The 26,539-nt window shown below is 39.7% G+C and overlaps 1 protein-coding gene across 7 annotated transcripts in view; it reads right to left on the bottom strand.

Moving 5' to 3' along the window:
- Window positions 1–26,539, bottom strand: part of RAPGEF4 (Rap guanine nucleotide exchange factor 4) — a 259,909-nt gene that overhangs the window by 106,104 nt on the left and 127,266 nt on the right. For all 7 annotated transcript variants that reach the window (XM_039855519.1, XM_039855513.1, XM_039855515.1 and 4 more), the window contains 2 exons: window positions 9,266–9,338; window positions 5,175–5,194 (listed from right to left, as the gene is read on the bottom strand). In XM_039855519.1, the coding sequence (XP_039711453.1) occupies window positions 5,175–5,194; window positions 9,266–9,338 (93 nt within the window). The remainder of the gene's footprint in view (window positions 1–5,174; window positions 5,195–9,265; window positions 9,339–26,539) is intronic.

Genomic DNA, 26,539 nt, shown 5'->3' with positions numbered 1-26,539 from the left:
AGTTCAAATACATCGAACATAAATGATACTATATATTTTATCCTCACAGTTGAGATAATGTGCTGGCAGCCCAAAGGCACAGGTAACGAACATAATTGCCTTCAGCATAGGATAAACTATTTCTGAAGACAACGATACGCTCTCTCATAACTTTGGAATCAACACTATAGTACATCACTATCAACATGACATTATATTCCTTGTCCCTGCCGATGTGTAGCTCATTCTCAGCAGCACAGCCAAAACTGAGCAGCCTCACCTCAAAGCTGTGCTGTTTTTTAAAGTAAAAGCAGAAGAGAAGCTGTTGGCTGGAGAGACAGGGCAATCTCATTTCTTTTATTTTTATGATTTTAACTATTAAATGCTACCCAGGTTCTCTGTGATACTTGGCCAAATTAAATTCTGATTACAGAAAAGATTGAGAGACCATATTCAAAGCAGGATTATGTGGTATAACTCAGTGGCAACCCTAGAAAACCATCAGCCAGGCAGCAACATTAAAAAGTTCTATTCCATAAAAGAAATTTTTAAAATTTAGAGGAAGCAAACTTAGAACATTAAAACAATCACCAAATGTAATTCGTCATATTATAAACATAATTCTAAAATATATTAACAAGCCACCACCCAAATACACCTCGATATGTGCCCTTTTGCCAAGCAAACTCACAGCAAGTAACTGGTCCTGTGAATATGGCCAAGAACATTCAGAGGCAACAAACACAGGGTCTCACTAACAACACAAGATTAGGTTTTCAGAGTGTTACCTGTATTTACTACTTATTATTTAGATGAAGGACAACTACATGTCATCTTAAAAATTCAATCAATATACCACTGAAGAAGCTAGAGAGAAAGATGGTACGATCAGCTTTTACAACAGAGTAGAGGAACAGATGGAATAAAAGGCAAGAAGAAATTCAGCAAGGGCATTCTGCCCTATAAAATGCATAACTCACAAACACAAAAACAAACATGTCTTCAGAGACCGGAGAGCTGAAGCTGTCTTTGGCACCTTCAACTTTGAGTCACTGGGGCTCTCCAGGAGGTGGAGCAAAGTAAGTCTTGGCTCAGTGAGCTATGCGTTCCAATAGGCCGGCTACAGAAATGAGTATTTACACACTACACAGCGGGCAGAAGGGGGCCTGCAACACCCTAAATCTAATCTTCACTTGGGCGATAAGCAATATGTCCTTCAAAAACAAAACAAGCAGGCTCAGTATTTTCTAAGTCTTAAGCATTTGGTTGGTTTGCTCTCCTGTGTAGAGCTTTGCATCCTCGGCCTGTTATGTATGTGTTGTTTCAGGGTGGTGAGAGAACCAGTGAAACCATTCTTACCCTAAAACAGAAGGAAATGGCTGCTAGGCAAACCAGTGAATTCTTCCCAAGATGTCTTGATAAGCTCTGGATGTGTATCAGTCATGTTTTAAGGCAGGATTTAAAAACTGTGTTCTGCAGAAAACTGATCTGAATTTAGTAGGTGTTCTAAAGCTGGAGTTGAGAAGTTTTACAGGGTTTTATGGGATCATCTAAGTTTTTTTAATATTTTACGTTTGTATCGGGATACACAATTTCCTTTTTCTTCATCTGGCCCAGAGAAGCATAGCCAGTCTATAATGGTAAAATAAGATATTGTTGTTTAATTCATGGGAAATATTCTAATTTGTGTTCTCTAACTTTGAAAAAGAGCAACAATAGAAATAAATTTTATTATATTCCCTAAAAATTCTTAAAATTCCTAACCTTTTGACCCTAATAGTTATTTACTTATTATTATTATTCTATTGCCCTCTTCTTAATGAGAATTTTCACAAACTGTATAAATTATTTCCTTACCATTTCCCATTTAAAAACCTTATGTTTATATAATAATTTCTAAAAGTTATTCTTCATATACATGACCTGTGATTTTTAAAAGTTTGAGAAACTTTAAGCTATCTTCTTAAAATGAGACCTATCAAATCATTTTCCAAGACCCCCGAGTTTATTCATTATTAATTGCTAGCGTCAGTTCTTCTGGCGCTTGGGGAACCTTTGACCTCTGCATTGATAGTGCTTTATACTGGGAAAGTACTCTTTCATATTTAGCAAAAATCTTGCTTAATCACACTATCAATACTATAACTGCCTTAAAAATGAAGACTTCAAATGATCCTTTTGGAAACAAGACATTTGCAAATCAAGAAGTGGGATTATTTTGTAATCTCTTCCTGAGTCTATTTTCTGGCTTCTTCCATATTGAGGAAGAAAACTATAAATTTCTAAAACTATAAAACTGCATAACAGTTGCCTCTCAAGGTGACTTGAGAGAATGGAGTATAATAAGCAACAAAATCTACATAAATAGCAAAAAAATTATAGACAAGCTCATTCCTTCCAAGGATATCCGTAATATTCAACTATAAAGCCTTTTTTTAAGTGTGATTTTTTTAGGTTCTTTGTTAAACACGGTTAGTCAGGTATGGCACATATAGAAGACCAAAAATATATATATATATATAACTTAAACAGATCAAAGCGAATAATTTCTTTGTAAAACCAATACTCCAAACAATCACAACCCTACCAAAATAGTCTACTTGCTTTATTGGCTCAATGGTCATTTAAAGAATATTTTCATCAATTATTTTATATGTGCCAATTCCTTGTGGTTCCTAAAGTTAAATGATGTCCCTATCAATCACAGTCAGTAGTAGGCAAAATAATCCAGTAAGTTAAATGCCAGCCCCTTTGTTTCAATGGAAGTGCAATTTATGAGTAGAAAGTTCTTTTAATGCAAGGTAAGCCTAGATCTGGAAATAAAATATAGCTGGCAAGGTAGGTAAAACACCACTTACTGACGTCTGCATATTTGATTAAAACTTAAACATGGTGATTAACAAAATCAAGAGTAGGAGCTGGAAATGTAGAACATATTCCTTCCATGAAGACTCTGTTTGGACACTGAAACAACAGTCTAAGTGCTTTTATTTCAGTCACAGTCATATTATTGCTACTTAGAAATATAAAAAGAATATAACATTGCCCAGCATGTAGTTAAAGAAGGTAAAGGATAAAAGAAATCATTATAATGCAACTTGTCTTTTATAAAGGAAAAACTTTAATTAACACCACTTAAGGCTCTTAGTCTTCTTTTTATCTTTCTAGAGCTTCAGCTCTGCTCATGAATGTCTTTCATCTCATTTGCTTTACTTTGACTGATAGCATTGGAGAGGTTTCTTAATAGCACAGGGTGGCATTACATCCACTCTATTTGCTGATCGAGAAAAAGCGTGCTTTCTTGTTTGCTAAAGGATTTGACATAGAATGGCCCAAACAAATGCAAATAAGCATATACTACAACTAATACTGGGGAGACAGCCTGGCCAGTCCCCTAAATCCGTCAGGGCAGCATCGTGTTAAGAGCTCATTGTATCTAACTTTCTGCAAACTTTAAATTCCTATTTTGTCACAAAGTGAACTGCATGATGACAGCTGGTAGACTCTCTGCTCAGAACATTGTGCCTGTCATCTCACTGCAGGGAGGTCCAACCTAAAGGTCACCAGGGGCCTAAGAGAGACAGAGCTTCCTTTTGAAGCTTGGGACGGTTTAGATTTCCTAGGGTTTGGCCATTCTGTGTGCACTCACCACATCGATGACAGTCCCTTGATGAGGAGCCCTTTCATCTCCTTCACTTGGCTAATGACCTGCGTATTTTTTGTTTTAGCGTGCTTTGGGATATCCATGTCCAAAATGGTGGCAGTATTAGTTTGTTCACCTTAGACTCTAAAGGCTATGGCTTTAGACTCTCCATGAACCTGCTGATCTAGAGTTTTACTCAACAACAAAGATATTTTTTTTTAATAGCAAAAGACCAATGGAAAGAAAGGTTCACTGAGGAAAGGTATTTTAAGAAGGGCCAGAAAGGCAAAGGGATAGTTACTTTATAAAAGGTAAGACATTTTCAGAGGAGTAAAGATAGCTAGAAAATGATCCAAGGCTTGAGAAAATAATAATTACAATAATAGTCCTAATATTTACTGAGCTCTATTGTAATATCTCTGTGCTTTTCACAGATTATCTCATTCAATATTCATAATGGCCTTTTAGGGTAGTCAGGACTAACATTCACATTTTGAAGACAAGTCAGGGATATTTAGAGAGGTTAAGTAGTTTGTGCAAGGCCCTAAAGGGTGAAACTAAAATCCTTTGCTGAACCAAGCTTGGTAAAATTTTGGTGTGACATTTGAAGTGACATTGGTAAGTCTTGAACCCAAATTTGTGTGGTACAGCAGTGGGCCAGAATTTCTAATCAGGCCTTTAAAACCAAGATTATGAAAAGAAAGAAAACTAAAAAACCTAGAGTCAAAACTCTGAAAAGGAATACAGAAATAATCTGAATTTAATTAAGACAATATCCCAGCCCACAGACAAAGGACCAAAAGCAGGGAAAGAAAAAGGTGACAATTCTGTAACATTGCCACTTGGGTACAGCAATCAAGGAACACAATGGCAGGTGATATATCTGAGAGCCACTGAGCACTGCTTCCATCAGTAAATCTTTCATGTTGTTGTCTAAAGTTAGATACTAGTTTATATAATTAGTATATTATTATTTACATGCAAAGATGATGCCACTCTCTTACTACCATCCTTAGAATTCATGCTTGATACTGTTTCTTAAGAAAGATTTGTCCTAAACTCTCTTACCTGTTTTCCCTAAACAGCTATAAGAATTAATTATTTTTGGCTTCCAAAGAGAAATATTGACTTTAATGTACTTAGAGTAATTAGGCAAATTTATCATTTGACCCTGAATTTCATATTCTGTATTCCTTTTCAGGAAAAGGAAAAACAACAAATTCTCTATAGGTTGTGAAATAAATTATTTGTTCTACTGCCATGTATGCATCATGAGAAAAAGAAAACACTTAGCAATTATACTGTTTGCCCCTAGAATAATCTTTCTTTAGACTACTTAATGTCAAGGACATGTGATGACCATGTCAGAGCAATCAACCTTCTCCCCTTTGTATTTCAAAGTGACCCATCAAAGATGGCAGAATGAGATTAGAATGATATTTATTGCTCTGTTGAATGTAGATAAAGAGCTCTCTTGGCTGGCAAGGTTACCATGATTCTTTTTTACCTTTTGACAGTTTTTAGAAGCTAAGCAGAGAGAATAGCTACTCACGTTCTCCTTGTCAGGAATCCCTAGAAGAGGAAAAGGGGAAAGAGAGAGACCATGAATTGTAAGATCAACATGAAATCTTTTGCTAAATCAAACCAAGTAAAATTTTGATATTTTCAAAAAAAAAAACCCTACATAATGCTGCTTAGAAAAGCAGCAGCATCTATCAGAATCTGTAACATAAATAAATCAATGAATCAGGAGCAGGGCTGTGTGCCAGACAACAAAATATCATGCTGATTTTGCTTTCTACCATATGCTTTACTTTCCCAGAGATAAAATTTATCCCTGATTCATTTACGCCATGTAACTAATTCTGTGTTGAGCACCAGAGCACTCAAAATTTTAGACAGACACATCAACTCTTAAGTTGCACATTTGTGTTTCTACATTTCAAACCACCTCACACAGCTCCGATGATCTAAACCTAGGGGCAGGTTGCACATAAAAACTTCCAGAACACAACTTCCATTTGGAGCAGAGCAAACTCCTGCTGTCTTCAAGTCAGATCTGAGCGAGGTGACGGCTGTTTCCAGGGATGTCTCAGTTTTCTTAGCAAAAAAAGTTAAACATTCATCCATTTGTTTATTCATTTACAGACATTTCATGAGCTCCCACTACAGGCAGGTCCTGGTCCTTTGCATTTCCTTTGGAGTTGTGACTCTGATGGACACGGTAAGGGACACGGTAAGGGCCATACTAGAATGTCCCTACTAGAATTAAGCAGAGCTTAATGCTCCCAGTACAGTGGGTACAAGTGGCCTTATCTTGAGGAGACAGAAAAGCATGGGTGGTTTTTATGCGTGACTTATACCTAGCTTCGAACAACTGAGGCAGTGTGAGGTGGTTTGCCATGTAAAAATATAGTATATCCAAAATCTGAATAAATAGGACATTTTGTGTTTAATAAGGAGCTACAAAAATTTAAAATATCGGCATTAGAAGAATTGAGTGCCCATCCTAATGGGCAGCAGTACAGTACACAAGAGGGATAAGAATGGAAGATTCCCCGACCAAACTTTGGCTCCCAAACTGGGATAGCACCAGGATATAAACCTCCGCAGAAAGCAGGGAGACAGTTGTGCGTGCTTCGGCAGCACATATACTAGAAAGCAGGGAGACAGAAAGGGTTGTCCTCTCAAACAGAGAATATTAATGGGCATGTTGGCTATCATTTCCAAGATCTGCCAGAAAGAGTAAGGGTGGTCTGATGTCAGCACTCTGACCACATCTTGAATCCATCCACCCACCCATCTATGAATCCAGCCTGCCAGCCAGCCAGCCAGCCAGTCAGCCATTCATCCATCTATCCATCTCACCAACAACCATTTGAAAGGACTAGCGTTGATTGAATGAGGAAATACAGGGGTGTAACAGATGAGGATGATACAGGGATATTACTTTCTAGGAGGCTTAAGGTAAATGCACAGTTACATAAATCGCCATAATAGAGTGGCTGGAAATTAGGGTCTCTCTGGAGAAATAATGCTGAAAAGGAGATTTGGGGCCATGCAGGAACTTGAAAGTTGGGCTAAGGCAGTAGCAGTTTTGGTATTTCATCTTCTATAGCAGGGAATGTATAATGATTAAAATTTTTTGAGCTTCAGAGTAATATAATCAGGAAGAAAGGAGGGAAAGGACTGTTCATGATTAATAGACATTTAAGACATAAAAAACCAGATGCAATGGCATGATCCTTGATTGAATTCCAGTTTGAGAAATGAGCTACCATGAGATATTCAGTTGGGGAAATCTGAATATGGACTAGGTAGTAGATGTTATTAAAGAAAACCATACCAGTTATTAGATATGATAATGGTGTTGAGGTTATACATGGAAAAGTTTTTATTTTAAAAAATACCTGTTGAAGCATTTGGGGTGAAATATATGTATAGGATTAAAAGAAAAAATATAGCACATATTAATTTTAAAACATATTAAGTTAATTAACAAACCCTATTTAGATATTAAAATATAGTATTAATGAAATCTAAGTGATGAAAACATGGGTATTAACTGTATCATTCTGTATGGTTGAAATTTTTGACAACAAAAAATAAACTTAAAAAAGTTCTGTGTAAGTCAGCTGTAGGGTAGAGCGAGGCTGAGATACTGATGGTTCAGAGCCAGTTGAGTTATTTTTGCCTTCAGATGAAGAGTGATGAGGCCCTCAGCCAGGTGACTGTGGAGGGTACATAACAAAGGAAGAAGCAAAGGATGGACAAGTGATTAACCTCAGTGGGTAGAGGTGAGAGAAAAGAAGACTCCAAAACGGTTGCGGTTTAGAGCCTGGTGTATGGGAGGAGAGGAGTGGAGTTATGAATGGAAATGAACTTTCAGGAGGAAGGATCAGTTTTGTGGGAATCAGGATGTGTTCTGATACTGACATTTTGAGTTTAAGAAGCCAGCAGGACATCTGAAAGGAAAGAGAACCAGCAGTCTTTTGGAAAGCTAGGCTGCCCTTTTAAGGAATCAAAGGTATTGGTTCAGGAAGTATTAATATCAATTGCAAGAAAGAATGCAACAATCAAAGGGAAAGTATATATAGAGAAAAACAGCCAAGGCTGTTTGAAGAGTAATACCCAACTTTTGAATGAGAGGAAGAGACAAATGGCCAAAGAGATACAAGAAAACCAGGATAATGCAGTGGAGCCTGGGACCAAGGGAGAATGAAGTTTGAGTATGACAAATCTTATTCAATTCAGAGAGAGTGGAGAACAGTAACGACTGAATCTGGTTATTGGTTGGTCACCAAACCTGCAGAGTGGTTTGAGTCAGCAAGTATGGGGAAGAAGCCAGACTTTAAGGGGTTAAAGAGTGACTATGGTGAGGAAGTAATAGCTAACATCATTTGGGTGTTTCTTACATGCTTGTAACTCTTCTAAACACTTTGACTTGTTTTGCATCATTCAATATTCACAACAATCCTGTGAGGAAACTGAGGAACAGAGAGCCTGAGTGCTTTGCCCAAGGTCACACAGCTAGGAGACAGCACAGCTAGGATTTCAACTCAGGTACTCCTCATGAGCCAGTCATCTCTAGATCAGCCAGGAGAGAAAAATCAACAACAGGGAGGGAAGGGGAGGGGAGGGGAGGGGAGGGAAATGGGAGGAGAGACCTGCCCTCCTCCCCTGGGACAGAAGGAAAACAGAGGGAGAGAGAGAGGGCAGGGGCTGCACAGAAATTGTGAACCAGCGGGGAAGGAAAGTGAGGAAGCTCACTTAAGATCTTGGTCAAGTGGGGAAGAGGATCACCTACAGAGAATGACAAGTCTGGGAGTAAAAGTGAGGACTCCAGGAGCTGGGAAGAGGATTTGAAGGGTGACCCTCAGGCTCTGAAGATGCTTGGAATGAAAGTGCTGCCTGCTCCATCAGTGTGTCTAGTTAAAGTGCTACCGCTTCAAAAACCCCAGTTCTTGGTACCTTGTCACATGTAAATATGCAAGAGCCAAATAAGGGGTCTCAGAGATGCAACGAGCATCTCCCAGAGACGGTAACGAGTGCTAAACAGATGCTTCCAACATGCATGAACAGACAGACTCAGGACACAGGGTTTCTTTGAGTCTAGTGGGCACCCACTAGGAAGAGTATCATGGAGAAAAACTTCTTTCCTTTTATGATCAGATAGAGACTGGTCTCTTATAAAAGACTTGGAGTTTAGAGAGGCCATGATTTAAGAAGAATAATGACTCATGCTGCTTCTCAACTTGATCAATAACATCAAAATAAGCAAGAGGTGAGGCTCTCAGGTGTCTAGATAGATATGATCGAAACAAACAGTTCATGAATTCCTTCTTTAAAAGAGCACAGAAACAACACTGGATTTCACTACAAAATGAAGAGATTCCAAGAACGCATTTCAAGTATGCTTAAGTTCCAACTGGCACCAAAGCATACCTCACTCCATCAGCTAAAACTACAAAATAATATTATATTAACAATTTTTTAAAATAACCCATGTGAGCTGGAAGTCTGTTTATCCACAAGAGTCTGGAAACTCATTCTGTCAAGCTGGTGTAGGGCATATTTTTCATCACATGAAAGCACACACCACACGACAAATTTTGATACAAAATGCTCGTATTTTTCACTTACTGTCATTGTTAGAGCCCGTTTCCATAACACCATAAGGAGGAGCCAGAAGTCCTGCCATGTACTGTCGATATTTCTGAAAGACAAGATTGTAAACTCAATGCACAGATATTTACTCACTTGGAGCATTCATTTATTTACATGTTAAAAAGCAGAAACGCTGGGTGTCAGAAAGCATCTGAGTCTTGTATTTATAGAGCCACGAAACGTGCTCTCTGGGGTCTGTGGGCTAAAATAAAGATGCTGTGTTCTAAAGAGGTCTTCTTGGATAAGACTGAATGTCCCTCCCACGCAGGAAGGGGGTTTGATCTCAGCAAGTTCATTTATGTATTTGTGATTGATGAACCGAATTGTGTGGGCTTTTACCCTTCCTCCACCTCTTGCCCTGCTTCCCATTCCCACAAACACACGTTCAGGCTTTTGTAGAGGGAAAAGACACTTGGTTTTCATAGATGCAGATACAAATAAATAGGTGAATGGCAGTGAATCAGCTTTCTTTCAAAGCAAAAAAGAAATACATCTCGAGAAAATGTCTGTTTTGAAAGAAGCTGATTTGCTTCCATTTACCCACTTGCTTTTACATCGTACACCTGCCCGTTATGTGACCTCCAAAGAACTTCTGGTATGTTTTTACATAGAAGAGTCTTGCTTCATTTAGAACTACTTGGATTCCCCTGAATTTCATCCCCCCGACTTTTGGTCCAGGCAAGCTTTAAAACCTGGGGCTCGGCAATACATTTTAGCCCCCAGTGTCTGTGCTATTTTGAACGGATAAGGCTTGGTGAACATAAAGCAATCTAGAGCATCCAATGAGAGGAGTGGCATTTATGAAAATTGGAAAATGAATATTAGAATCCTCTCTTCTAAGGTGATAAATATACTCCCCTCCCCTTTCAGAATGAAAGCTGAGCAATTTTATTTATTGCATGGTGTCATGTATATTTATGGTTTATAATTATGATGACACATAAATATTAAACAGCATCAAAAGAATCAACACTCTATAATGTGTTTGTGGGTTACACAAACGTCAGCAAAGAAGATTTCATCTGTAGCAATGGGCAGCTGGCAACATGCAATATTCGAGCAACCATCTGGCCCATTTGGTAGATTTAAATGGTGTTTGTAATGTAACATTGATCATTTCTCAAAAGAGCCTTCTAGTCAAGATGAAACTAGCTTTTATTTTTTAATCCTTTTTGTTCTCATTCCAAGGCAACTATACTAACACCTGCACGCAAACATTAAAAAATCATGATTTTCTTGCCTCTGAGTTAACTAATCACTCATATATACCCACAGGACCAATCTATCTTGAATTCCTGACATTTCCTTTGATAACTTCCCAATTCTGAGGCTCTTCTTATGACACCATCTACTCTTCTTCCTCACGAGAGAGCACTGATTAAACACATTTCTCGGCATGACATTATACTGGCCTCAGAACAAAACGGGCTTGGAGAGAGCAGACAGGGATGGGGCTACATTATAACAGGGCGCTTTGGCACTGAAGTGATAAACCGAAAAATAAGAGATGACTGTATTAATAAATCTAGGTTGTGGAGCAGTTCACATCTTCATAGAAGTTTAAAAACCACTTCAAGCTTTCTGAGAAACAGAATACAACTAAAGGGAATGAACCAAAGCCAAGCTTAATAAGGCCCCCACATGAAAGACAGCATAAGGCTAGCTTAAGTCAGCAGTTTTTCAGGGGTGACCCAGCACCTGTTTATGGTGGTTACTCAATGTCACCTCTACACACTTCCCACGCCCCAGCTGCTGGAGTGTGCGGTGGCCTGGCTGAGTGCCTTCACAACATCCTCTTTGGGGCCCTGGTTGATGCCCCCCTGCAAATCCTTTCTCTGGATCCCAACACACTCTGACACCCCAATAGCTTAAGTGGCCTCACTCAATCGTTTTTAAATCACCGTATGCTCTGGGAAAGAGCTTTAACTGCCACAGACCCTGATCCACACCATGGAGTGCCTCTGGTTGAAGGACTCCTCAACAGTCTCACTCCCTGGCACTCTACGGCCTCTGAGTGCAGTTAGGAAATCAGTTATTCATAGGGCAAGAAAACTACAAGAGACTTCAAGGGTCTCAGAAGAGTTTGGCAGGCTTTGCTCTCAGGAACTATTCCTGGTTTTGTCACTAACTATCTGGGTCACTTCAATCATGTCCTCCAAGTTCTCTGACCTCAGTCTTCTCATCTATAAAATGGGTGCTCTGAATCTGATCCAGGGCTTTCAAATCTTGTTCTGCAGAACGCTAAGTCCCTCAGACCAGGGCACCATGTAAACAAAGCCTTCAGCCCCTATGGCAACTAGCGTGTCTTCATTCTTATCTGTTCTGTAGATTAGAATTCTAAGAGCAATTTCATTTGAAAGATGACATTTGCTTTTAAAAAAATAAAAGTTTACAAACCGCAGATTAAATAGTCTCTAAACCTCCAGCCAGAAAGAGGTCATTCAAAGAGTTCCATGAAGAATGAGCAAAGACCAATTTAGGATTTGTCTAGGAAGTATTAGGGACTCTATTCTCTATTAGGAAGACTTCTGTGGTTGTGGATTGGCCAAGTGACAGGTTGCTCCACACATGAAAAGTTTATCAAAAACAGGTAGTAAGATTTTAACTGAGATGCACCACAGTGCAAGGCTGACCTTCTCAAACCGAAGTGTGCAGCCCCCCCACCCCCGCCGATGTGGCCTCCAGCAGAGCAGGTGGGGATGTGAGAGGGGTTAACAGGACTTTTTCCTAGAGCTTAAATTTTATTCTATGTCAAGTAGTTTAGAGGATTATCTTTATACTTTTATATTATGGAGTAGAAAGCTAAATTTGCATAAATTTTAAAGATTAAAGCATGAGACTTCAAAGAAATTTTGAGTTTGCTGCTGGCCATGTCTAGCTACAAAGGGCCTAGATCCCAGGCATAATGTATTGATTTCATCTGCATTCGGGGAACTTCAGTGGGAAAAACCAAGAACCTCTGATGTTATGGAAAGCGTGCAGACACTGGCATCACACAAGAATGGAGTTTTAGTTCTAATTCCACCACATGCTACCTGTGTGAACTTGAGTAAGTTTATTACCTCAGTTTCCTAGCTAAGGAACCTGAGATAATAACACCCATCTTTTGGGACCATTGGGAGGATGAGAAATAAAACCTATAAAAGTGTCCAGTACATATTAGGCACTTCATACATCATCACTGATTAATGATAATAATAATAAATCAAGGATTAATCAAGCTATCACAGTATATTTGATGAGATTTCCCAAACAGAGTCTTCAGCTTTAGGAATGAACATTCTCTCATGACAAATCCACATTACTGAGGCTGTTGATAACACTTTCAATATGAGGACCCAAAATACATCTACTGGCCTGTCTGTTAAATGGGACTGTGGAGAAATAAGAATTTAAATAATAGACTTTCTTAAATAGTTTTTATATCCACATAATAAAACAGGAAGAAGAAAAAGGAAGAATACAAGAGACTAAGTCCAGAAATAATTTAAGAGAAATAAATAAAGCCTTTCAGCCATCAGAACTGTTTTTTATTAACAGAATTCTTTAAAAAAAAATTAATCTGTAAGTGACAGTTGGCCAGTTTGTGAAGCAAAGTCAGTGCCTATGGCTCAGAGGGAAGAGGAGAAGGCAGTATGAGTGTTGCAGGGACTAGAGTAGAGGAGAGGAAATATGTCCTCAGGCCCAGGAGTCCAGATGCCTGTCCTTAAATTGAGGTGGAGATGTGCTACCAGCTAGGCTAATATTTTCGGAGAAGAGGAAAAAGATGACAGTCGTAGAGAGGTTAAAAGCTGGCCCATCTCTCGGTCAATTCATTGCTCTCCCCAAGACCAGTGAGGAAGGCTAGTGGAAAGAATGGAGCAACCACCAAGGTGAGGGGAGCCAGGGCAAAATCCAGCTCTGTCCCAGAGCCTTGAGCCCCAGCGTAGGGCTGCTCCCACCCAGAGAAGGGGGTACCTCTCTCTAATTTGCACAAAGGCTTCATACGGCCCAGGAGCCAGAATACAAAAGTTGAGTGGCATCTGCTGTGAGAGGAGGCATTCTAGAGATGTGTCACATTCTGAAAGGCCATTCTCAGTTTGCAAAGCAGGAATTGCAGAGAATGAAGGAAAGCTGGCAGCTTGAACCCTAGCTGGACCCTCCATTACAAGAGAAGAAAGGGTCCTAGTGGGATGGGACTCCCCACCCTGGAGGTCAAGGTCTTCCTGACACACTGTGAGGCCTTTTCTGGATGTTCTCCAAGTTGTTGCCCACTGCCAAGGCCCATCCAAGCTACCAGCAAGAGCCTCTACTAATGAAGCCAGCATGGCACACAACTGTCACCACATTCCTGCCTAGCCAGCAGCAGCCAGGAATATACCTGAGCTTTGGTCATACCCCTTCCCAGCAACTGTCTCCCCTGGAACCCGCTTCGGCCTAGGAGATCATCAGGTTGCAGGGAAAGCATAAATAGTATCCTTAGGCTGGGATATCAGAGCTACAAAAGCATTAAAAACAGGAAGCCATGAGGATGATTGACAGCATTGGTGCAAACACATTTGGGTGGGGCCGTGTCCTCGGAACAGGGACATACTAATGAGAACTCATTATTCTTCCCCAGGATTGGGGAAGAATAGAGAGGACTGTTCCAGGGGATGGGGCCATGTCTTGTCACAAAGCCCCATTCATTACATCTTTACTAGGTTCTCTCAAAGTATTAAAGCTGAGTCCACAAGATGTAATGGTAAACAGCTTGCCTATACTTTCTGTGAAAGCATCACAATTATGAGATAGAATAGATTAGAATAGGGGTGTAAAGTTTAGGTCCCTCTGTTTCTTGGCAAGAATTCTTTCACAACTTCTGTATGACGTGTAATATATGATGTGAAAATGGACATGACACATTGCTCTAAAATCTCAGAGAGCTAGACAATTCTTAAATATGTGAAGAACAGAAGAGGAAAAGGAAAGCAGTAGTAAATGGAAAGTTTGTATTCTGGCTCCTAGGCCGTATGAAGCCTTTATACAAATTAGAGAGAGGTACCCCCTTCTCTGGGTGGGAGCAGCCCTACGCTGGGGCTCAAGGCTCTGGAACAGAGCTGGATTTTGCCCTGGCTCCCCTCACCTTGGTGGTTGCTCCATGCTTTCCACCAGAAATTTAAGCAGAATTTTTCTGTTTACCGTTTAAAGCCATATCTGTTGCTTTTCTCACAGCAGATCACTGGCTAGACCAGGTTTACCCCTTATGCCAAGGTATCCTGTTTCTTTATTTCTTGATTTTTATAGTGCTGGCATAATGGGGCACAAAGAACTTCCATCACCACTTCTTCAAAGACGTTTAATCACATCCCTTGGCCCTATTACAGATAGTTCTAAATGGAGGCAAAATTCTGCTTGCCAGCTCCTGGCCATTTTTAATTCATGACCAACAAGCAAGAGCTGTAGTTAGGAATGTGATAATCACAACTATAGCTAATGGAGGAAGTTTTCCAAACCTAAATTGTCTGAGAATCCTAGAATAAAGCCTGAGTGGGATGACGCTGCAAGTAAGCAGATAAAGTCTCTGAAAAAGCCACCTGTTTGAAATTCTCTCTCCTACTGGCCTGTGAAGGTACAGGACCCTAAAGCACCCTCAGATGAGGGCGTGATTATTTCCTATGAGGAGCAATAGCTCGGCCAGCTCTCATTCAGTCTGACTTACAATAGAGGTTAGTCAGATTAACCCTGAAGGAACAGGAGGATAAATACACATTCGCTTAGTCATGATGACAAGGGAGGCACAGTGGGGTCCTCACGACAGGGTCCTTATAGTCCTGGCATCTAGTGAGGAGGGGGACGGCCATTCCCACATGACTATACAAACAATTATCTCAGCGCAGTTTTGCCAGGGGCTTGAAAGGGAAAAACTACGGGGCACATTGAAAATGGGGCTGGGTGTGGAGTGAAGCAAATTCAGATTTGGGGATCAGGGTGATGACATGGAACCTGAGGCTGAAGAGGCTTGGGGCAAGGGATAGGGAGAACCATCATTCCGGGTGGGGAGGGAAAACTAGTGGCATTAAGAGACAAAAGAGGCCAGTCTGGCAGAAGAGTCAGGACGAGGGGTGGGGAGACAGAAAGTGGTGACGTCTGAGCAGTGCAGGTGCCTGACAGGTAAGGCCTTGCAGGTCATGATGAGGATCCAAGCACAACAGGAAGCAGGTTAAGTGGAGAAATGACAAGGACATACAGGTGTTTTTAAAGGATCATTCTAGCTGCCAAGTAGAGAATGGTTTTGATGTGGGAAAACAAGGAAGGCATAAGCCCTTAAGACGAGAGAAGGCCTGGATGTGGCCCCTCAAAAAGGCCTGAACTGGGAAAGAGGAAGAAGGAAGGACTAGCATAGAGGATGCTAAAGCCACTTCACTCCTAGAGGCTGAACTACCTACACTTAATGATATTAAAGACTCAGATTTCTTGTTGAAGCACATTTAGTACATCTGTACTTTTAATATGTCGAAAAGGTTCAGAGATTTCAAGGGGCTCTCTGGAATAATTATAATTTAAGTTAATGCACACTCTGCATATTGGATTAATCAAATTAGCCGTGAGCTGCTCTTAGGAAAACTCAAAGTGAGAGCAAGACACATACACACTAGGTCAATATTACTTAATTGAGAGTCATAAAATAATTTGCTATGGAGCAGTTATTGCACAGTAAATCCTCACACCTCTCTTTTTGCTAAGCCTGAACTTACTACAGTCTAACATATAAATGTGACTGTGAACATTGAAAAAAAGTAGCCACTGCTTCCTTGTTTACAGAAAAAAAGCTGACTGACATTTTATTTAACCATATCAGTCTTCGAAGAATGAATGGATATTAAGTATAGTTATTCTGAATTAAAATGACCAAGCCCAGTTATTATATCAGTAATACAAATTATGGAAACATACACATTCCAAAAAAGAGCATAAATATCAATAATACAGAGTTAAGAAGCATGAATCATTTAAAAACTCAAAACAATCATTTCACAGAAAGTTATAGCCCATGACTATCATCCCATTAGAGCAAACCTACCAACATGTTGTTTTTGTTTTCTTGCTCTACAATGTGCTGCACGAAGGGTAGTAGGCAGAACAGGAAGGGATCAAGGAGTGATTGAGGGGTGGCTATGGTCTGAATGTGTCCCACCTCAGCCCCGAATTCATATGTTGAAATCCTAACACCCCAGGAGCCTTCGGGAGGCGCTTAAGTCATGATGGTGGAACCCTCTTGGATGGGGTCAGTGCTCTTATCAGAGGCCCCACTGAGCTACCCTAGCTCCTTTTGCCATGTGAGGATACAACAAGAAGTCAGGGACCTGCAAAAGGGCCTTCGCCTGACCTCGCTGGCACCCTGATTTCAGATGTCCGGCCTCCAGAACTGGGGGGAATAAATTTCTGTTGTTTATAAGCCTCCCAGTCTGTGGTGTTCCGTTGTAGCAGCCCGAAGGAACTAAGATGGGGGGTAGGAAGACTTTCCTGGCCCAAGCAGATACCTGAATTTCCCACTTTAGAGACATCGCTTTAGTTTCTGGCTTGGTCCCTCAAACTCTGAAACCACGGAGCCATGGGTACTATGCATCTCTCCAGTTATTCTCTGGTTGAGTTTGCCCTAGAAGCATCCGTGTATAACTCACCTGTCCTGCCGTCTTAACACCAATCATACCCTGTAACCCCAGCAGGCATCCAGTACCCCAGCTCTTGCTATATTCACACACATTGGACACTAGAATGGAAACTACACAAGGGCACTGGCTTTATTTGTTTTGTATGTTGATGGAACTCAACAGTCTGCAGAAGGCTACTTCTTAGTTCAACCTTCCTTGACTTCTGGAGACTCTCTATTTCAATTCATTGCAAACTTCTACAGCTTTTCTGACCACATACATTGTGCCTACTCTCCATCTCCCTTCATCATCATTTCTATTATTTCTACTCCAAGATGTATACCTACTGCATATATCTGGGGAATTATGATAATATAGCTCTGTGTGTTTTTGGAAGCTTCTGTTCATTGTGAGATATTGTACCCCTTAAGTCCTTTGAGTGGTTCCTGGTTTCTATCATCTCTTCACTCTAGATAATATAAACTGTTTTCCCTTCAGTGTATTCTTAGGGGCCTCGCTCAAGCCCCATACTTTCTAATTCCCCTTTGTATCATCAGATAACAGACTAGGCCCCTCTTCTCCCAGCATAAACACTAGGCAGTGGTAATAATGAAAGTGGTGCTTTAGCCATCTTGGAAAACAGAATGAAAGAGAACACTATAGTGCTGAGTGTCAGAGGGGGTGGGGCATGAGAGAGGGCAAGGATGAAATGTTGAGGGGATACAAGCTTTAAGATGCAGGCAAATGTGAGCTCCATCCAGTTCTGCAAACTTTTGCTGATGCTAACAAGATTTGCAAGCCTTCACATGAACTGCCTCCCTCCTAGGCCTCCAGCCCTAGTTCCCACACTCTTCCCCTGGTCACTTGTCTCCAACCGCTGGCCCCTTTCAGATCCTTGAGCACACTGAGCTTCCCGCTGCCTGGAATGTGCTTCCTACCATGTGACTAGCCAATTTCTATGCTTATACAGGGCTTCCTCAGAGTGGCCTTCCCTGAGCATCCAGTTTATGTGAGTATCTTGTTGTTCTTTCTCCCAGCATCATGTCTTTGCCATCGGTGTGCCCAGATAATGTGTGGCTATGTACTGTATGAGAGCGTGTGCTGGTTCAATGCATTCCTCCTCTGTTGTACTTTCTCCTCTGTAGAGGGCAGAGACCACATCTACATTCTCCCACTGCATACCTAAAACTTAGCACAGAGCCTGGGACATAGCAGACTTTCAACGAATATTTGTTGAGTGAATGAATAAGTGAAAGAATTTCTTGACCACTCTGAGGTTCAGGTTCTTCAATAATAAACCAGAAATATTACCATGTACCCATCATGGCTGATGGAAGGACTGAATGAGATAACCCATGTAATGCTCTTCACAACCCAGGCAATGAATATTGGTTCCCACTGCCTCTATACCATGGTTTCTTCTCATGCTGATTCTGCCAGTGGCACATTTCCACTTAAAAAAACTGATGCTTGAAAGAAAAATAAGCCTAATGCATGAAGATCTACAAAAATAAATCTAATGATTTAGAGATAGGATGAAAGAAGCTATTTGAAATCATATGATGTACATAGTCAAATATCTCTGTGATGTTTGTTTGCTCTTTATGAATAGCTTCATGCTTTCAGAGAAGAGACGGGAGAAGCATGAAGATCAGTTGATGCTGATAAAAACAAAACCTAAATTTAACGCATCAAAATCTATGAATACTAATCAATTTTGCAATTTAAAAGGAAGTACAGAGGGCTAGAGCAGCCAGTCTGCTCCACCAGAATTAGCACCAAAATATACTCATTTGTGAAAATTTAGTTATAAGAGACCTATATATGAATCTTGCTGAAAAAATTGACAGACATTCATAAATAGTGAAAGGTAGAAAACAATTTATTTTATATATTACTTTTTTTTTTCCCTAATTCTGCCTATTTCTGTTTCTTCCTAAGTCACACCATCTTTAATGTTTGCCTTTTGGTTTTGTTCTAACTACTCTTCTGTGTGTGTGTGTGTGTGTGTGTGTGTGTGTGTGTGTGTGTGTGTGTGTGTGTTTGTCTCCCTTCCACCCTCTACCCTTCCACTCTACTATAATGATTTTAATTACTATAAAATAAATAAAAGCACATAACAAATTTAAACTACAAAGTGTAGAAAATAAAATAAGTAATTCTCTCCCCTGACTATCCTACCTACCTAGTCTTAACTGCCAAGTTAACCATTGCCGACACTCATTTTTCTGTAACTTCCAAAATGTTTCTATGCACACACCAACATATAATCTCAATTGGCTTTAAACCAATGGGATCACATGGTATATGACGTTTTACCCTTTTTAAATCGCTCTCTAATAATATATTTTGGATAGCTTTTGCTATCAGAACATATTTCACCATTGCTTTCTTGTTAGACATCACTTTTTTTTTTTTTTTTGCTATATTCCCATTTAACCCAATTGGGGGAAATCTGGAAAATACGTTGAATTTGCATCATCAAAAGATCTTGCCTGCATTTAAGGCAAAAAGATAAAGATCATATACGTGGATCTTATCAAGTGGTGATTTCAGTGTTATTCTTGAAAATGAGATAGCTCTATAAAAATTTAATTCCAAGGCAAACGAATTTGCAAGCATATTACTCAGAAAAGTTCTTTGATCTCTTTGATGGCTTTATCTAATTGGTACCATTATGTTGTAATTCCATTGACTGCCAACTGTATTTTTGTAAACTTGGCAAAGGCTCTCCATGTAATACATTTGAAGAAAAAAGTGTTGTGTGTGCTCCCTCCCTCAACACTGTCAGAAGAAAAAAGAATTTTAATTAAATTTCAATCTCTGACAGTTCAAAAATAATAGAACAGAAATTATAAAATCTTATGGACAGGATTTGAATATTATTAGTGTTAAAGGAGCCAGATTTACGATTTTGATAACTGCTTTGTGGTTATATAAGAAAACGTCCTTGTTCTAAGAAAATACGCACTGAAATATTTAATATTTAGGGATAAAAGAGAACAATGTCTCAATTTACAAATGATTAAAAAAAAATAAAAATAAAAGAGAAAGACCAATAAAGCGAATAGGGCAAAACGTAAACAATTGGTAGAATGAGAGTAAAGAGTCTAGGAGAATTATTTATATTATTCTTGCAACTTTTCTGAGTATATTTAAAATTGTATCAAAATGAAAAGTTACCAAGAAATAAAAAGGAGTCAGAGTTGAAACTTTAAATGATTACTCTTAACACATTTATTCTGTCAACATCTGCCTTTCCCAGCTTGGCTCAATTACAAGTTCTGTCTCCATTTTGTAGGTCGAGCTGCCTCTGCCTCTCCAGAAAATCATTATCAGAGTGGGAGCTCTGTCCCCACCAGCAGGGAAGGTCCAGAGCTGCCCCTGTGTGCCATGTGTCCAGGTAACTGGCATGCTGAGAGGAGGGGTGTAGGGGTAGAAAAAGGGCTACAAAGCCACAGCTGTTCCCCAGTCCCACCTCAGGTGCCTGGGCCCCATATCTGGGCTTCGGCTTTTACTCCTTGTGTGTCCATTCCCTTAATGGGACTACAGTTCAACCCTTAACACAGTCCATAGCCTGTCTTGCCCTTGCCCGCCCCTCTTCTCTCTTATTCCTTATACCTCTATTTATAGCCTGAAATATTGCCCACGCTTTACGGATGACTCAAAACCAAGGTGTAATCACCCGGTTCGGATTTTTGATCTTTCACTGTCAGCAAACCCTTTCTCAAAGGCCCATCCAGCCAGACCAGAAGATTCCCTTAGTCTCAATGCCATCCTGGATCAAGTCAGAGTTTTCTGGGCTCTTCTGGCACTGTCGTTTTGATTGTTGGCCACTGTCCTCAGGGCTCAGCCTTACAGCTTCTGTAACTAGGTTTTCTGGGAAGTGCATTCTGGCTTCCTTGTATTCTCCACACTGCGCTGCCTTGAGGCCCAAGGACACCAGATGTCCCATCTTGGCAAAACTGAAGAGTCTAACTGTCCTACACAGATTAACATTCGATCATACATGAAAACAGATTTCTGTGGCAATCTAGAAACTCAACTGCGAATGTCAATTCCTGGTCAGAAAATAGCTACCTTGAGCTTTCTTATAAATTATTTCTATAGTGCTAGAAGGGGAGAAACAACTTTTTTACCAGTCAACACAAAAATCTAAACAAAATACAGATGTGCTATGTTTATGAAAACCCAAGGTATAAAAAATAAATGTATGTTTTCCAATATTCATAACATACAGGTATTTCTTATATTATTGCAGATTTAAATAAAATTCCTGATGTTTTCAAAATATTACCCAAAATAATATTTGTCCAAATCAACATATTTATAGCATGCATATAGTTGTATATATACATACATAGTTTTTCAATAACATCTATTGAATATAGTGAGGTACATCTAAATTTGGAAGAAAAAAATGAAAGCACATTGCATCGGAGAGTTATAACAATCTGGGGAGGAAAAAACTTCAGGGGGTGGAGGAGTGCCTTACTAGAAATCCCTTAGAGGCCTCACTGGGAGAGGACAGACTGCCAACAACTTTCCTACACAATATACAGCTAATCTGGACAAAAAGGATTCTCCTACTTTTGTGAAAGTGTCAAGCTGAAAATGACACCTTTAAGAACAGACATGGAGATAACCCAGGAGGAAGGCAGCCAGGTGAGTGAACCTGGAGCTAGACCCCAGGATCCAAGGAAATCTTGTCTGAACCTTCTCCATCTATCCCCAACCCCTTTAAATGATGACTTCTGGTTCCTTCTGCGCTCTCTCCTCCAGTGGAAAAGGGCTAGTCCAAACCATCTGCATCTCCAGAAGCCAAGATGCCTGCCCAAGTACCTCTTCCTCTCACCTATGAGTGAAAGGGACTGGCCAATGGAGGGGTTTCAGCCTGAGAGAGAATGCCTTCTGGAGGAGCCTGTTCACATGGGCACACAGAGTAAAATGGGCCTAGGGAAAGGTAGGGGTTAGGAGGAAGAGCAGTTGGAAAGAAAAAAGCAAGGACCAGACAGAGTCAGTCGGATAGAGCTAAGAGGAGGTGCTCTGGGCAATTGAGTGTGAGGTGGTACGCAGTGTGGGAAGGTGGTATTCATTCACAGGGTGCAGGATTCAGCAGCCATGCCAGACTTCTTTCTGGCTGCCCTGGCCCGCTCCAGTCCTCCCTCCTCCAGTGTGGACCGCATCCCTACTTGGACATTTACTATGTCTCCACCTCTTCTTGATCCGTCTCCCGCTTTAACAGTCTTCCATCCTGATGTTTGACCCCCAACCCCACAACCTCTTGTAAGGAAATCTTCTTGGCACCTACATCCCTCTTCTCACCTTGGAGCCTCTTCTGGCTGCTGGCTTTCCTGCTATCCCCGTCACAGACCAGACTCCCCACAGTTGTGCTCAGTTAGCTCAAATGTCTGGGTTCTAGCCTGCAGGCCCACCCCTCTGATGTTGCCAAGTAACAAGTTCCTCTCCTCCAGGCTGGTCTCCTTAGAACCTCCTGTCCCAAACTTGTCATGCCACCAGCCAAGCCCCTTAGCTGTAGTTTGACAGAAAGTTGTTTGCACACAAATACTGTAAAATATTATAAATGTGCTACTATGAGTATTGAATCTAGTTGCTATGCCATGAATCGAAGACATGGAGTTGAGAAGGTAATTCCAAAGATGAGAATCCCCATTTAAATACAGCCTAGAAACTAACTGAATGGGAAAAGGTATTTGCAAGCAATACCTCTAATAAGGGGCTAATATCCAAAATATATAAAGAACTCATACAACTCAACAACAAAATAACCAAACAATCCAATTAAAAAATGGACAGAAGTCCTGAACACTTTTCCCAAGAAAACATACAGATGGCCAATAGATATATGAAAAGATGCTCAACTTCACCAACTTTGAGAGAAATGCAAATCAAAACCACAATGAAATACCATCTCACACCTGTAAGAATAGCTATTATCAATAAGACAAGAAATAACAAGTATTGAAGAGATGTGGAGAAAAAAGAACCCTCATACACTGCTGGTGAGTATGTAAATTTGTGTAGCCACTGTGAAAAACAGTATGGAGTTTCCTCAAAAAATTAAGAATAGAGCTACCATATGAGCTAGAAATCCCTCTTCTGGGTATCTACCTGAAAAATCTGAAAGCATTTATTTATAAAGATATATGTACCCCCTATGTTCATTGCAGTATTATTCACAGCAGCCAAGAAATGGAAATAACCTGAGTGTCCTTCGATGGATGATTAGATAAAGAAGATGTGGTACATATATACAATGGAATACTACTCAGCCATAAAAATGACGAAATATTGTCATTTGTGACAACATGGATGGATCTTGAGAGTATCATCCTAAGTGAAATAAGTCAGGCAGAAAAAGACAAGAACCATATCATTTCACTCATATGCAGGGTATAAAACAGAAAGCAACAAATGAACAAACAAAAGAAACAAACAAAAAACCTCATAGACACAGACAACAGTATGCTGGTTACCAGCGGGAAAGGGGAGTGGGTAAAGGGGGTCACATCTATGGTGACAGAAGGAGACTAGATTTTGGGTGGTGAGTGCACAATGCAATATACTGATGATGTGTTATAGAATTGTATATCTGAAACTTACATAATGTTATTAACCAATGTTACCCCAATAAAGTTCTTTTAAAAAAATAAATAAAAGCAGCCTAGAGAATGTTCACCTTCCTCCCACTGAGTTAATTTATCCAAATCTGGGTCTCCAGAGAACACTAACTAGGATGTGGTTTGTCTTCTGGGATAATAAAAATGTTCTAAAATTGGTTGTGGTAATAGTTGCACAACATCCTAAAAGCTATTGAGTTGTACACTTTAAGTGGGCAAATTGTATGGTATGTGAGGTATGTTTCAATAAAGCTCCTTAAAAAGAGAGAGAATTCTGAACAGACTTCAGGATGTGAACCTAACTTAACCAATGTATCCACCTGGCTGTCAGCAAAAGGGATCAGAAAAAGATGCAGGAAAGGCATTTTCCAGACATTCTGGGTGGGCACTGCTGAAGCACACGCTCTTATTTTAACTGCATGAAGCCCAAGTCTGGGCTTCCCTCCTACAGGCAGTTCCCCGCACATGGACACTGCACCCTAGGAAAACTGGCATGTGTAGGTTCCTCAGTGCCTACAGCATGCAGAGCTACGCCTACTTTTTCTCAGCATTTGATTTTCCCGAACAAAAGAAGAACCCAAGCACATAAAACCCAACAGTGAATTGATGAGCAACTTTGCATATATATAGAATTTCCAGGCAATAAAGCATGCTCTCCAACAAGCTTGTCTTTGTTTGGAAGAAAATTATGCTTTGCTTTCTCACAATGCCCTCTGCCAAGCCCAGTGTGCCCTCCTAATTTAAATTAGTCTTTCAATTGTATGATCATTCCAAAAGAAACTAATTTTCACTATGCTCATTCAGGAAACTTAACCAAAACTTGAATTTTTGTTGGGGGGAGGTGGCAAATGGATATGGTAAGGTTTTTTGCTTTGCCACAATCCTAAGATTAATCATTTTCTGAATATCTATAAATATTATTTTGATTATGTGAAAAGCTTTAAACAGCTATTTATGAAAAACTCACAATACTGTAAATCTGCAAAGAAATAAGCCTAATATAAAATGTGAGTAAAAGAATTAAACATGAATTGCACAGTTATATTCTAATTGCTAGATTATAATTCAGTGTGCCATAATGGTTTATCCTGAAAACTATGTTATCTCAAAAAAAGATTAAAAACTAAGATAACTTTTCTCACAAATCATAAAATGCCTCATTCACTGGGTAATTTCATTCTGTCCTATTTCAAAAAGAACATTTCAAATCAAATATCTCAAAAAGAAGGGTAATAAATCTTGACAGCTTCAATGGGTTCTGTTTTCTTATTGTATATTAAGTTTTGTATGAAGTTCAGCAGTTCAAGTTATCTGGCATAAAAATGGAGGATTTTTTTTTTTAAAAGTTTAAAACTTCGATTTCTCCAAAAATGCCTTAATGATATCTCTTTCTCACTGCTGGGTTATTTCCCAGAAAAGGCTCAATTTTCACTATAATTTTCCTAAATAAAGCTGTGATAAAAGAGGATACCAAGACAATGGAAAGTGTGAGAAATCTGATCAAAAGTGGGTTAATTTTTTTAATTGTCATAAATACATAGCTTATCCCACAAATTCATAATCTGAACAAGCTAATCATTCTGAACGGCTTTGGGCAATTACTTGTTGGGTTTTTTTTTCTTTTTTTCTTTTTTGAGAAAGTGTTATTTTTATCCCTCCCCTCCCCAACTTTTTTTTCCCATATACAAAAATGAGATATTGATCTCTGAATGCCTTTGGTGACCTCAGCATATATATTTTGGGGTCAAATTATGTTAATATAAAATTCAGAATTGGCAGCTTCAGAGAACCAAGTTAGAAGTAGATTTGCTGTACATAAAATTAAACCATTTCAATAATAACTGAGATCACGAAATAGTGTGTATAAGAACTCAGGAAATATGCCTTTTGGGGATGTTCATGTAAGTTATAAATCAATATAGGCAGTTTATCTCAGGTGAAGCCTCCCGAAAAGCAGGGAGTTGGTAGAAAGCACTCAACCTTGGTGGGGAGCCTGCATGGAAAAAGAGGGTGTCAGACTTCTTGAGCATATCCCCTGGCTCTATTGTCTAGCAGTTGCCAGCAGCAAGTTCCAAAAAGCCAAACTTTTAATTAAATACTATGGAAAAGCAGGATACCACATGCCTTTGGAAAAAAACCACATACACACACACCAGAATGGTTCTCTACAGGACAGGAATCAAGAGTAAGCACTAAAAGCAGAATCCAGCTGTTGTCTTGAGAAGATTAAAAACAAAGAAGAACAGAAAACATTAAAGTGAAAGGGTTGCAGGGACGCTGCCAAGGGAGCATTTAAAACAGACACAGAAAGTAACAACAAGTCGCTCCTCTCTCCACCGCCTCTCTCGCATACCAGAAGCTATAGGGAGCCGTCTAAAGAAAATTCAAAAAACAGTTCTTTCATTTGGTATTCTTTGAAGATGCTCAATGTACAAAGCATCCATCGGCCAATGAACATGCAGAAAGGTCAAGACAGTTCAAGTCCAATTTTGCAATAATTATTATGCACTGTTCATTGCCCACTTCAAAGGGCAAAATAGTGTGGACAGATGACTGTGTAAGTATAAGTATTTTTTAAAAGGTTGGTCATACTGAAATAAGAAAACAGATGGCAAGACATCGATACCATTATTTTGGGCTTCTCTGAAATGCCCCCTCAGAGCAAAAACAGATTTCAACATCCGCTTCTCACAAAACCACAGATGAGTTTTCTCTTCTCATTAAATCCTCATTTTATAGTCAGTTTAAAAGCTCATGGCAGACTAAATTCCTATTCAGATTAAAATAAATGTTTCGTTTTTTCCCCTACTTCTTCGGACAGTCACTTATATACGATTTCAAAAGAAATCTTTTTTTTTTTTTTTTTTAATAACTCTTCTACTCTTCCCGCTGAATCCTTTTTCTCTGGAATAAAAAGAGAGAAAGAAAGATAAGAACTAGAATTGGAACTTTTATTAAGCTTAGCCTTGATTTTCTACCCTAGGTCTTATAGTAAT

This window comes from Pteropus medius, unplaced genomic scaffold, assembly GCF_902729225.1.
Source record: "Pteropus medius unplaced genomic scaffold, Ma_sr-lr_union100, whole genome shotgun sequence".
NCBI lineage: Eukaryota > Metazoa > Chordata > Mammalia > Chiroptera > Pteropodidae > Pteropus > Pteropus medius.
Note: the sequence above shows the minus strand (reverse complement) of the source record. Positions and strands in the feature narration are given on the sequence as shown.